Source organism: Psammomys obesus, unplaced genomic scaffold (assembly GCF_907164565.1).
Source record: "Psammomys obesus unplaced genomic scaffold, mPsaObe1.curated_primary_1811, whole genome shotgun sequence".
NCBI classification, from domain to species: domain Eukaryota; kingdom Metazoa; phylum Chordata; class Mammalia; order Rodentia; family Muridae; genus Psammomys; species Psammomys obesus.
The window spans coordinates 3,151,218-3,165,864 of record NW_026596109.1 but is presented as its reverse complement, the minus strand read 5'-3'; the positions used below and the strand labels follow the sequence as shown (position 1 = coordinate 3,165,864).

Below are 14,647 nucleotides of genomic sequence, written 5' to 3'. Positions count from 1 at the left end.
TTCTAAATCTAGTCATAGAATATTCCCAGTGCCAAAATGTCACAACATATGTTAGCTAATAATCTTTCTGATAGGTTATCTCTGCCAACGAAATAAGCCAATTCACAGATTAAAGGTTTTAAAAAGGCAGGTTTATTTGGGAATTGGGGGTGTAGACAGATGAGGGGGTTAGGGACACAATCCCTCCCACACACTTTTCACACCAAGTATAGATTTAGATACAAACACTGACTGGCATACTTATTATTTCTCTAATCTTAAGTGTAAATAATTGGAAAGGAAGTAAATTAAAACAAAATGCTGGTTAATAAATGGGCCCTTACAAATCCCATGAGACTGCCACTTCAAGAATTGAGTTTTAAGCCAGGCATGGTGGTGCATGCCTTTAGTCTCAGCACTCTGAAGGAGAGGCAGGTGGATATCTTGGCCAGTCTGCTCTGTGGAAGGAGTTCTAGGACAGTCAGGGTTTACACAAAGAAACCCTGTCTTTGGCAGGGGTGGGGCTGTGGGGTGGGGTGTGATTTCTCCTTGGAAGAGTCGCTGGTTTTAACAAAATAGAAAGTCATCATTTAAAAACCTTTCAGGGTGCCTTTTAAAAAGATTATACAAAGGTGGCAAAATACTGCAGTGGCACTAAAAGCAGCATTAAAGGTGTAATTAGCAATTTAGAGTACCATTATCCAACTTGTTGTGTGCGGAATGCAGCTGTGACTGTAATTCTGCATCTGTTTCTTTGGTCAGAATGGTATTTGGGTAGATGGGTAGTCCAGCTTGAAATGAAATATTGTTCTTTCCTGCGTCAAAGCTGTTCTTGGGAGATAAACTCACCATCTGAACAGGAAAATGACCATTGCAAACCCATTCTCTTCGTGGGGCACAACTGTCAGTGTGGCAGGCTTTCTGTGTTTTCTTCAGATGAGCGTGCATCTAGGTCAGTGTCACAGGGGCTGCTGTGTGCTGGAAGACATTATTACATTTGGCCTGGGTCTATATTAATTCAGTTCCTCTATTGATTTATTCATATTTTCTAGTTCTTGATTATTTAATCTGGGCAAGTTTGTGTCTTAGGGCACTTGTCCATTTCCTCCAAACTATTTAATCTGCTAACACAGACTTAGTCATCCTATTTCCTTAAGACTTGTTTTATTTCCCCAAAGTCAGTGGCTTAAGCATCATTAATCAGAAAATCTGAAATGCTCTTAATTTTAGAATTTCTAGCAATAAACATGGAGTTGTATTTTTCTCTGTCTTCTGGTAATCTTGTGACTTTCTTAGGATAATGTATTTGTGTGTCTTTGTAAAAGTTCTTACAGAGTCGACATGGATAGTTCTATCTTCCCTTTCTCGGCCTTCCATCTGGGATCATACACACATCCCTCAGTGTGTTCACTGCACTTGTCCTGTTTGGGCTCAGTACTGTAAGTTCATAGTGGTGTGAATATGTAAATGAATCTCCCTTTCACTTTAATGCCGGTGCTATCACATTGACCTCTAGAGCAGGGAAGGTCATTGGCTGCAGAGATTGTGGAAAATCCTCACTAGTGGGTCGTTTTAGAAGCCAAAAGCCCAGAATTTCAAAAGGTTAAGTGTTTTCATGCATTCAGTTTTGGATAGGAACACAGACGGGTACTTAGGGGACTGTCACTAAGATGCGCTTATTTGATGGTTGATTTGCTATGCCAGGTATTCTCCTTTATGTTCAGCTATCATTCTAAAAACCTGTGAACCAACGCAGATTGTTTTCTCTCACACACACAATGATTGTACATGGCACCTATAACCGATTCACAGTGAGGGAGGACTCTGGCATGTGAACAAGTTGTGCTTCCTAGAATTAGTGGTTTCCAGGAGGGATCCTAATTATTACCATCCCACACTGCATTCCTCTCTCGGTCCTTCTCCCAGCCCTGGGCGAGGCTATAACCTCTCTCTACCACATTCCTACTTATACTCCTTTCCAGGCTCCCAGGAGAAGGAGACAGAATCTTTTCCTGCCTACCAAAACCAAATGTTGGGTTTGTGAGATAGTTCCACATGTAAAGGCACTAGCCACATAAGCATGACGAGCCGAGTTTGATCTGTGGAACTCATGTAAAGGTATAGAGATCCAACTCCAAAAAGTTGTTCTCTGACCTTTACATATGTGCTCACACCCACACATGTTCACACATAATAAAAAGTGAAAACAATAGCTCTCATGAAACATTCTTAAACAAAAGGAGTTTCACACGATACTGGTAGAGAACCCTTATTGGAGAAACTGTGGCAGTTGAGTGGAGTGTATGGCTCATGTTCCTGTTCTGTGCGATAGTGAGAAAGCAAAGAAGTGTGCCTGCTGCCACTCTGTCTTGTATATCTGAGTATACAAGACATCATACAGGAATGAACCCCTTTCATTAACATGTGCAAATTTTAAATGCTCACTTTTTCCGTTGTGGCATAGCAAGTCTATCCCTAGAAGGGAAAATAACTTCACAATTCAAGACACATGCAGAGAGAGAGAGAGAGAGAGAGAGATCGCTAAAGATTATCAGAGTGGAACCTCAACCAAAGTGTATAGGTTCTGTGGAGATTTTCTTTAGACTGTCTCCTGTGTGTGCATGACACAGTTGGAAATCCTTTGCCTTCACCTCTTCTCCTCACCAAGCTGGAAGAGAGGGCAATGCCATTTATCCTAGCATGAGACACATGGCATTGCCCTCTGCCTCCTCCCTTCCTCCCCATCCTACTTTATCTACCATGGTAGGTAAGGGTAGAAACTCAAGTCCAGACAAATTTCGTGACCATGATAGCAAAACTGCAGAGCAACAGAACCACTGTATGAATCCCCGGTATGCTTATTTGAAGTACTCTTTTCATAGACTATGGCTATTTTCCTTTGGTATAATGGCTTAAATATTGCTTGACTCTCTATTTCTTGAAAATTTTAGTTTATGTTACCTCTAATAGTTGTCTAAATTTAACAAACATTTCAAAATATTGTGTTTGTTCTATGTAAAAAAGTCTGTAATAAATGGTATCCACATGAAAAATCTTTTAAAAAGATTATTATATGTATATATGTGGGATGTGTACATATGAATGCAGGTACCCTTGGAGAGCAGAGGCCTCACTACTGTCTTAGAACTGGAGTTGCAAGTCATTGTGGGCTGTTCATTGTAGTACAGGGAACTCACTCTGTAAACCAGGCTGGCCTTGAACTCAGAGATTTGCCTGCCTTTGCCTCCCAAATGCTGGGATTAAAGGTGTGTGCCACCACACTCAACATTAGAGTCTTAAAGTTAGCCAAAAGTGTAAGGCCTTTGGAAGAAAATATAAGAAAGCATCTCTGTGAATTTACAGGAGCCAAAAATTTCTCTGTTGCCTGCTTCATGATCACTTCCCCCGACAGGACTGCCTTACCAGACTACAGCCCTCTTGCAACTTGATAAGCTGGTGGGTAGGTAGGGGGGTTCCCCTTTTCTGGGGACTTGGGAGGCAGGATGGGAAGGGAAGGTAGGACTGACAGGAGAGGAGGGAGGGGCTATCACCGGGATGTAAAGTGAATAAATTAATTAATTAAATGTTTTTCTCAAGGCATAAAATTTATAAAAGAAAATGTAGCCCTATGTATTCCTGGCTATTCTGGAGCTCACTATATAGATCTCACTGGCCTCAAACTCCTTGATCCACCTGCCTCTGCATCCAAAGTGCTTGGATTGAAGGGGTGTTGCCACTATGCCCACCCCCTCCCTTTGTGTGCATGTGTGCTCATATTCTTTCCCTGATATCCCTGTAAGACAAAACTAGATAAGTACAAGGTTATTTTATTCCCCATAGCTACTGTAAAAGCAGCAACAAATCCCAGGGTCTTTAGTACCATTAAAAGTGATAATTGTATTTAATTAAGCTAGAATCAGTGCAGGAAAGCAAAGAAAAAAGTGTGTGGCAGATTTGACAAAACTGAAGTGAAGAAAGGCTGTTTCCCCGCACTTGCTGGATGTGGGTATGTGTTTGCCGTCGTTAAGCCTGCTGAGAAAGTGATGCTGAGCCTCCTAGATGGCAAATAGCAGACTGAGACAAGAAGAAATGTTTTTTTTTTTCCTCCTGAATTAATTCTGTTTGGATGATCTGGAGCCTCATAGCACTCAATAAGCATTGGAGAGACAGCATGGTTAAAAGAAACTAGGGCTTCCAATACAATGGGAGATGACGAAAAGACCAAACTTTTAAAAGTCAGGAATAGCATATTGTGTTCCCATTTGTATTTCTAGATTAAAAAGTGTCCTTTCAGAAAACACCACTTAATTCCACATGTATGTGGAATCTAAAACCCATCAAACCCATAAAATCAGAAAATAGAACACCGCCTTCCAGAGTCAGGAGGTGGAGAAAATGGGGAGGTGTTGGTCTAGGGCACAGACATTCAGCTATGAGATGGAAAAGCTTGAAAGAGACAATGCAGAGCCTAAGACCTTATTCAAATTGCTGTGCTCTTTGCATTTGTTAGCAAATGCAAATGCACACACACACACCCCCCACAACTGTGTGAGGTGATGGGTATGTGAATTAACTTGATTAGGATGGAAATTTCACAGATATATACACACTGACTTATCATAGTGTATGCCTGAATACATCCAATTTTATTTGCCAATTATATCTTAGTAAAACCTGAAGATTTTAAAGTAAAAAAATTAAATGATACTTTTTTTCCCCTTTTTTATTACTGTGAGGGAGTTTGTGCCAGAATTTGAAGGAGTGTATCTAAACCTAGTCAAATAAACATCTAAAGAGACAAAAAAAAAAAAAAAAAAAGTGATAATTGTGGCAGCTCAGAAATGGTAGGTCCAAAATGAAAATCACAGTTAATCTTCAGAATATCTGAGTATAAATTCCAAATTAGTGCTGGTAATATGCCATAATTGTATCATAGGATGATTATTATTAAGCTTTCTCTGGTTGATACAATCAGAGTAAGCTTAATAATAATCATCCCAACAGGCATGATGACACACATGTGTAATCCCAGCACTGATGAGGCATGAGGATTCAAGACCAATGTCGGTTATTAGCCAACCTTGTACAAAAAGAAGAGACACAAAAGACTGATCTTCCTTCAGCTCCCCTTTTCGGGATATCTACAGTACCTGTTTTAAGTATTCTAGTGATGGCAGCTAACAGTTCATAATAATAATTTTATATCCCATATTTCACTGTAAAAGAACCCTTAGTTAGTGCTTTCTAGACTGTTTTTAAGAGGTACAAAATCAATGAAATGCAGGCACCTTTTTGGTTGAACATGCTTTAAACAAGGTGACAAAGCAAGCTACAATTCATGAAGGATATGAAAGGCAAATGCCATAGCTATTTGAAATTATAGAGCATTGATTTTTTTTTTTTTTTTTTAGCAGAAAGATCTATGCTCAAATTTTAGTTTTGCTAAGATAAAAGGTTTGACCTCTTAACAAAAAGCACAGTGATGGCGATTGGGCTGATAATAGACTAAATCTTAGGACAGTCTTTTTTTGTTTAGTAATAGTGTTAAACATTTCTAAGGTGTCAGTAAATATTCGAAGCAGACATAAATTATTATAGAAGTGGGTGTAGTGTCTACTGCATTCTGTTGCATCCTGAATCCTTTGCCCTTTCTAGCTGACTCTAATCCTCTCACCTTTTCTTTGTTGTTGTTTCTAAAGGGATCAATAAACGGCACTCTTCCTTGCTGACTTCTGTTAATTAGTAACTCAGTGTCTCTCTTAATCTCTTCCCATTTGGGGAGGTAGTGTATGAGTCCCCAGAGCTTGGCAGGTGGCAGAATGGAGTTCTTAGGATCCTAGGGTTGCTGTCTCTGAATCTTCACAGATTGGAAGTTTGAGGAGTGTGGTAAAACTGAGGAAAGAAGCAGGGGGAGTTTGTGCACACAGGGCAATGACCTCACATGATGATTGCTGAAGAATGTTTTGGTGAGGCAGCAGGCAAAGGTAGGTTTTAGTTGTCTGTGTGTGGCAGTTACAGATAAACATGTTTCTTTTTAAACAACAGAAGTGACTAAGAAGGGAGAGGAGAAAAGGGAATTCATGGTAGTAAAACACTCGTGCACACACACACACATGTGTGAACACACACATTTTCTGACAGCTATAGAACTGTTTCCAAGAAGAAATATATTATCTACAGTTGCAATGTTTAGACATTTGGGAGTTTGGATAAAATAATTTTGGTGAAATAGGAAAACATATGGACATAAACATACAGCAGGGCAGTAACTTTCATTTCCTGTACACACACAGTGAGCACATTCTCGGCCGTAAATTCTCGGAGAAGTTGAGTAGGACTTGAGTAAATGTCATAGTTTATGACTGAATACATATAAACAGGTGAAAACTCAGTATGGAAGGTAATGGTAACTGCCTGATAAAGACACGAACAGCCCTTCCACCCTGCAGGGATGCATTACGGGACTGCATTAGAGACGCAGTGGCACAGTAGTTGAACTTATAAAGATGTTTGTACAAGAGTGTGCTTACAATTTTAGCAATTGTGGATATATAAAACAAATGCCTTTTTTTTCCCCTAAACAAATATATATCATTTAAAATGTTAACTATAAACATTTTGACCTGTAGTTTTTAGAACAAATACCAGGGTTATTTTTAAAGGTGACACCACCATGCGTGTATTGAAGGACACTTGACTATAGAACTGTTTGAAGATAGCGTCCAAGCTAGTTGTTCCACAGTGTTGGCAATATCTGACTGGGCCTTGAGACCTTTCCTTTATGCTCTGAGTTCAACCGTATACTCAGTATTCTTGGTTTCAGATCTTTGTGCCTTTTTAACTTTTCTTTTTGAGAAAGGGTTTTGTGTTTCTCAAGATGGCCTCACCTGCAGGGTGTAACCAGGGATGACCTGGAACTTCTGATCCTCTTGCCTCCACCTCCTGAATGCTGAGATTTATAGACATCCACCATTGGGACCAATTTATTGGGTGCTAGGGATTGCAACTGGGGCTCTGGGCATGCTAGAAGAGCACTCTGCCAACTGAGCAACATTCCCAACTCCCTTTCCTGCCTTTTTTAGTCTCTTAGTCATCTCAGCCCCATCCTTCCCACTCACAAGAACCTTTCTGTAATAGATTACTGTAGCCCACTGTGATTGTTCCTTCGTGAATTTCTCTAACAGACATATGAACTTAAAACTGCATCTCTGGCTTATTTAACTTTTGGCTGACAATCTTTGAGGCCATAGCAGTTTATCTTTTTCTTTTAAAATCGTGTGTGTGTGTGTGTGTGTGTGTGTGTGTGTATGTATGTATGAGAGGTGGGGGTAGGACAGAAGGAGGGAAGCGGGGAGGGAGAATGTGGGTGCACGTAAGCCGTGACACACGTATAGAAGTCAGAGGACAAGCCTGGGTGTTCCCCTTCTGCCTCGAGATGGATTCTCTTGTTTGTGACTGTGTTTGCCAGGCTAGCTGACCCACAGTCTTCCAGGGATTCTCCGTCTCTGCCTCGCTTCTTGCTATAGAAGAACGAGGATTCAGGCATGTGCTGCCATGTCGACTTTATGTGTACTGTGGGGATCTGAACTTCGGTCCTCCTGCTTGCTGGATTTTCACGTCTTTATCTACCATCTTGGCCATAAGAGTTCTGGGTTCCAGATGGATTTCATTTCACCTGGCCTTACCTGGATTCTGGAGACCTGAATCCAGGCCCTTGTGCTGAGCTATCTCCCTAGCCCCTCATTGTGTTTCCTTCTACACATTAGTGGAGTGATCAATACGCACAGTAGAAAGCAAGGCTCAGAGGGATTCAAGAGCAGGCAATTGATAGTGTGGTAATGGGTGATCAGAGAAAGTGGGTGATGAATTGGAGACCCTTTGGGAAGGTAAGAGATAACATTCTGAGGAGTAGCCTGATTCGAGACCCACGTGAGCATAATCTCGCGGAACTTGTAGGCGCTAGTTCATAAATGAGCGTATTCTGCGTAGAGGAGGATGCCAGCTCCCTTTTCAGTCAGTCATTATACAAGTTTTGTTCTCTGGGGTATAAAGATAAATCATATTTTCAGGAACAAATTCTAATGGGTTAGACAAAAACATAAAATATGACCAAGATATATACTGCTTAGAATACAAAGGAGAAAGCTGCAGAGCGTTGTGTAGCTCAAGACAAGTCTTAAGACTCAGTTGTTTAGACACTGACTTGATTATCCTTAAGGCGGAAAGAACACTTACCCACAAGTAGGTGTGGGGAGCAACGAGCTTTCCTAGAACTCCTAGGTCTTAGTAACACGCACCTTAGAGTTTTCCTGGGCTGGCTCCCAAGTTATTACATACATACGTCATATTACATACTGCCTAGTAGCCGGGAGACTGTGCTGGCCAGTTTCCACACCTCCAAAACTGATGGGACATATCAGCAGTTAGGAATGTTGCACGTTGATCTAGCAAATAAGCTTAATAACCTCAATGCATTAAACTGAGGTTATTATAGAAATCTGAAATAGCTATCTCATTTGAAAGGAATAGTGTTCACTTTGAAGGTGATAAATACAGTCAAAATCTAAAAGAAAGAGCAAGAAAAGTGGTATTAATTTGAGTTTTCCTAGGTTACTTAAGGTATTTTTAAAGTTCTGTAACCAAATGTAAGTACTTCTCTTCCAAATTATTATTTATTTCTAGTCATTTGGTCCTTCAAAAATCACAAGGAAGAAAAGTATTACAGCTTATTCTCCAACTACTGGAACTTATCAAATGAGTCCATTTTCTTCTCCCACAACCCCCAAAGAACAAGAGCACAGAAATGGACCATCAAATGGTTAGTTGAACATTCTTTTTCACTTATGATAAGATTTTTCTGGTTATTGGTTAAATCAGGATTTTGATTTAGTAATATATAGCTCTTGTTGCAGCTGGTTTTTCTCTCTTCTCAAGGAATTTAACATAGAAAGGCCTAGAATGTAAATGTTACTTTGGACATGAATGTAAACTTCGTAGGCACTTATTTTAAAATGCTGCTGCTGTTCCCTTACTATCCCATCCATTAAATAGAAATTATGGCCTGACTGCCTTCAGCTACTATCAATTATAATGGTTACAGATATGCCCTTAACAAGCTATCCATCATGTGCATAAATTAAAGGGCACATAACTCAGGTATTGCCACACTGCAGTTTAAGAGGGATACTTCTAAATGTTATTTTTATCCATATTATCCATTTAGCTTTACTCATATTAGTATATGTTTATATAGTTTGCCTTTAGTATTTCATGACTTTTCCTTATATTAAATGTATTTGTTTTAAAAAAACCTCTAAAAAACCCTATTTTTTATAAAAGAATTATTTTAATATATTGTTCATTTAATTCTGACATATATTTGTGTTCTTTAGTAGTTTATTGCTAAGATCTATATTTAAAGGCACAGGTCTCGATTCCATGTTTAATTTTTTTTATATTGTAAAAGGTCATGAATCAGTGACATGTCAGTCTCTTTAATATAAAATTTTAAATAGGTTCAAATTTAGTAAAATGTATTTTAGATATGCTATGACTAACCTAATTCATATTTTTACTATTTAACATTTATTGGATGTTAAGCATATACTAGAATCTATACAGAAATTGGTCTCATTTTACCTAATTTGTTTAATGAAATACATTATTAAAGATATTGTTTTTAGTGTCTTTGATTTTAATTTAACCAAATGATTTTATTCTAAAGTTATTAATATTACATTTGTATTCACAAAGTTTATGGAAATCTATATATTTTTTCTCAAGTTCTATAGTTTTTGCATGCCTGATATATCTTCTTAATTGAAAATAATACTTAGAGATTTCATATCTCTGTATGAAAATCTCAATAGATTTTAAGTTGATACATACTCAATTTCCATACTGAAATTAAATATGGACTTAAGGGACATTCCTTTTGCCCATAAAAAGATTGGTCACATGATTCACTTGACATTTATATGTGTAATTATCACATTATAGGTACTAAGTATGCTCTTTTTTAAAAAGTCATACTGTAAGGGTTTCTGGGGTGTAGGCGATATCTAGCTTTTGACTTGTGTATGATTGCTAATCTGTTCTAGTTATTAGTTAGAATGAACATACGTGTTTAATTTACTTTGAAATATTTATGTATGTACATATACTCACACATGCACATCATCACATGGAGAAGCCTCAAAACAGAGATTTGTTAAGGTCCTGAATGAAATCACATCATTTGTAATAATACTCCCAATCCTAGTACGTCTTCTGCGTTCCGTAGCACTAAGAAAACCTAATTGTTATCAGATATTATAGTTCCAAATTAGAAGATGTACCTTACAAAGTAATTGTAGATACCAATGAGGTCATGACCTCCTTTACATTTCCCCCTTGTAAAATACTATCCAAAATCTAATGGGAAATTTAAATAACATTTAGAAAAATTAAATTTCTACTTGTTATACTTTATGTTAAACCCCCAAACCTTAAACTTAGATTTTTCATGTTCAAGTCTCACAGCTTGAATGTAGAAGCCAGAGGGCAGCTTTTGAGCATAAATTTTCATGTTTCTGCTACTGTTTCACTTGTTTCTGTTCTCCTTGGTTCTGCTCCTGCCGCGTTGTCTGAACTACCTGGCATGTGAGCTTCAGAGCAATTCTCCTGTCCCTGCCTCCCATCTGCTTTAGGGGTACTGGACTTTTTGCATGGATTCCTGGGACTGAACTCAGATTGTCAGGGGTGTGTGGCAAGCTCTTTTACCCACTTAGCAGTCTTCCTCACCCTGCAAACCCTTACTGGGGTTTTAAAAGCCATTCTTCCATCAAGTACCTACCCATCCCCACCCTTCCATGTTCTAGAAGCTCTAGAAGCTCTTGCCTTCTCACCATACTTGGTCACGCTGAGCCCTTGCTGACTGAATGTTTAGTCATTCTGCCTCCACCTCAGGAGTACTGGGATCGCGGACATGCACCACCATGCCCAGCTCAGGTTAATTATTTCTTGTAACTTGTGTGAAACAGTAGCTGCTGTATGTTAAGCATTGTCATCATCGCCATTAAATGTGCTTCCAAGTTTATCCACTGAAAGCCATTTTCATTAATTATGGAAAAGGGTCCCTGGATCCCTACCAGAAACTTCAAATACAATTCTGAATGTAGTCAACTTCAGTGATGACACACTTACAATCAGTGTTTTGTAAATCTGTACTTAAAAAGAATCCAGAAAACAAATATTAAAATGTGTATGTGACCTAGAAAGAAAAATGCCAGTATGACTCCATAGCATTTTAATATATATTTTCTTTCTTTCTTTCTTCCGTCCTTCTTTCTTTCTTTCTTTCTTTCTTTCTTTCTTTCTTTCTTTCTTTCCTTCCTTCCTTCCTTCCTTCCTTCCTTCCTTCCTTCCTTCCTTTCTTTCTTTCTTTCTTTCCTTTCTTTCCTTTCTTTCTTGTTATTTTTTTTCCAAGACAGGGCATTTATTTATAGGCCTGGCTATTCTGGAACTTACTCTGTAGACTAGGCTGGCCTTGCCCTCTATGGAATGCTGGGATTAGAGATGTGTGCCACCAAGCCAGGAATATATTGTATTTACTTTTTAAGTAGAATGGCATGAAGAGAGGATAATTAGTAACTGAAAAAAATTATTTTGAAAGATATCTAAAGTCCTATTGAGCAACTGGAAAGTACTTACAGACCTAAGAAAACTAAGATTTTTATTGATCCACATAGTATTTTGCAGTAATAAAAATAGTTAGTAAGGGAGTTCCAAGAGGGTGGCCACCAGTATGTACCGTATCTAAGGGGCAGATCAGAGACTGAAACCAGTGAATAAACTGGCAGCTGGATCCAACACACCGACTTTGGTGCTTCCCAGGCTGTAGGGGACATCCAGGGAGTTGGGGGCCATCGAATCCAGGTCCCCTGTGGCAGTCTTCTGGGTCCAGGGGTCACAAAGTGTGAGCCCCCTGCCTTTTCCCCATACTAGAGAGAGTGTGGGCCCCTAGGTCCAGGGACCCTCCGCTCCAGCAGCCAGACATCCAATCACTCCTAGTCCCCTGACGGTAGTGTCTGGATTCCTGGGACAGCATCCCAATCTTCAAACCACGGTTCTATTGGTCCCCCTATGGAGACCGGGTGGACAGTAAAATCATACAGATCCCAGATCCAAGATGGCAGAGCCCAGACAAGTCTGAGTCCCAAGAGTGCAGCAAATGAAAGGCCTGTAAGCTGACGATCAGCTGCCTTCTGAGGAACTGGATCCCCTACAATTGCCACCTGGGGCAGAAGCCCTCCTCCAACCCTGCAGCTTCCACCTGAGGTGGCTATGCCCCCTCAGCTACCACCTGAGACACCCGCTGCCATTCAAGGCACCTGTGGCCATGCCCTGCCTTCTGAAACACACACTCCAATGTGGCTGTATCTGAAACACCAGCATCCATTTGTGTTCTCCTGGACCTGAAGACTACTCCAGACACCAGAGATGGGAGGATCTAGTCTTAGGTGCAGGTTCAACAAAGGCTACAGAGAGCTAGAAGGCTAAAGGCCAGCATAAGGACACAATCAACAAAAACCAGGACATCATGGCTCCACCAGAACCCCCCCCCCAAAAATGGATATTCTAATGCAGCTGGAAGACAGAAAAATGACCTTAAATCTATGATTATACACTTATTAGAGACATATAAAAAGAAAATGAAAAAATAGTTCAAAGAATTATAGGAAAATACAACCAACCAAATAGGTTGCCATCAAGGACAAACGGGAAACCACAATCAAAAAGGTGAAGGAAATGGATAAAACAGTTCAAGACCTGAAAATGCAATTAGAATCAATAAAGAAAACACAAATGGAGAAAACCCTATAGATGGAAAACTTAGAAAAGAGATCACAAACCACAGAGATAAGTATCACCAACAGAATACAAGAGATGGAGGAGAGAATCTGAGGAGCTGAAGATATAATTGAAAAAATCAATACATCTCTCAAAGAAAACATTAAGATGGAAAAGTTAAAAAAAATATGGAAAAGTTCCTGACACAAAACATAAGGACACCATGAAAAGATGAAACCTAAGAATAATAGAAAGAGACAAAAAAGAAAATTCCAGGCTCCAAAGTCCAGAAATTATTTTCAAGAAAATCATAGAAGAAAATTTTCCCAACCTTAAGAAAGAGATGCCTTTAAACATATAAGAGGCTTATAGAACATCAAATAGACTAGACCAGAAGAGAAATTCCTCTCACTACATAATCAAAATACTAAATCTACAGAAAAAAAAAAAAAGTATTAGAAGTAGTAAGGGAAAAAGGTCAAGTAACATATAAAGGTAGACCTATCAGAAACACAACTGACACAGAGACTATGAAAACCAGAAGGGCCTGGGCAGATGTCAAACAGACACTAAGAGACCACAGATGCCAACCCAGACTACGATATCCAGCAAAACTCATTCCCCATAGATAGAGAAAACAAGATATTCTATGACAAAACTAAATTTAAACAGTAAATATGCACCAACCCAGCCCAATAGAAGATACTAGAAGGAAAACTCCAACCCAATGAGGTCAACTACACTCAAGAAAACACAGCATATACATAACTTCACAACAGCAAAACCAAAAGAAAACAAGCACACAAATACACTATCACCACCAACCCCACAACAAAAGGAACTAACAATCATTAGTCACTAACATCGTATCAAAATCAGTGGACTCAACTCTCCAGTAAAAAAAACAGGCTAACAGAATGGTTATGGAAATAGAATCCAACATTCTGCTGCATTAAGAAACATACCTCAGCAACAGTGATAAACACTATCTCACAGTAAAGGGCTGGAAAAAGGTTTTTGAAGCTAATGGACCCAAGAAGCAAGCTGGAGTAGCCATCCTAATATCTAAGAAAATGGACTTTCAACCAAAATTAATCAGAAGAGATGGGGAAGGACACTTGATTCTCATCAAAGGAAAAATCCACAAAGAGGACATCAATCTTGAATATTTTTTCCCTGAATACAAGGGCCCCTGCATTCGTAAAAGAAACATTATTATTACTCTCACCAAGGGACAGATCATCAAGACAGAGCTAAATAGAGAAATAATGAAGCTAACAGAAGTCTTAAATCAAATGGATCTAATAAATGTCTACAGAACTTTTTACCCAAAGACAAAAAGAATATTCTTTTTTTTCTCAGCACCACATGGAACCTTCTCCAAAGTTGACCATATAGTTGGTCACAAAGCAAACCTCAACTGATACATGAAAACTGAGTTAACCTATAGTTCTTTATCAAATCACCATGGATTAAAGCTAGACCTCAACAATAATAGAAATAACAAAAAGCCTACACATTCATGGAAACTGAACAACTCCCTGCTCATTGATCACTGGGTGAGGGAAGAAATAAAGAAACAAATGAAAGACTTTCTAGAATTCAATGAAAATGAAGGTACAACATACCCAAACTTATAGGACACCATGAAAGCAGTGCTAAGAGGAAAGTTCATAGCACTAAGTGCCTTCAGAAAGGTAATGGAGAGGTCCCATATTAGCAACCTAACAGATCACCTGAAAGCTTTAGAGAAGAAGAAGAAGAAGAAGAAGAAGAAGAAGAAGAAGAAGAAGAAGAAGAAGAAGAAGAAGAAGAAGAAGAAGAAGAAGAAGAAGAA

At 39.0% G+C, this 14,647-nt stretch overlaps 1 protein-coding gene across 2 annotated transcripts in view; it reads left to right on the top strand.

Moving 5' to 3' along the window:
* Nucleotides 1-14,647, top strand: part of Itgb3bp (integrin subunit beta 3 binding protein) — a 52,911-nt gene that overhangs the window by 11,847 nt on the left and 26,417 nt on the right. For both annotated transcript variants that reach the window (XM_055629060.1, XM_055629061.1), the window contains exon 3: nt 8,662-8,797. In XM_055629060.1, the coding sequence (XP_055485035.1) occupies nt 8,662-8,797 (136 nt within the window). The remainder of the gene's footprint in view (nt 1-8,661; nt 8,798-14,647) is intronic.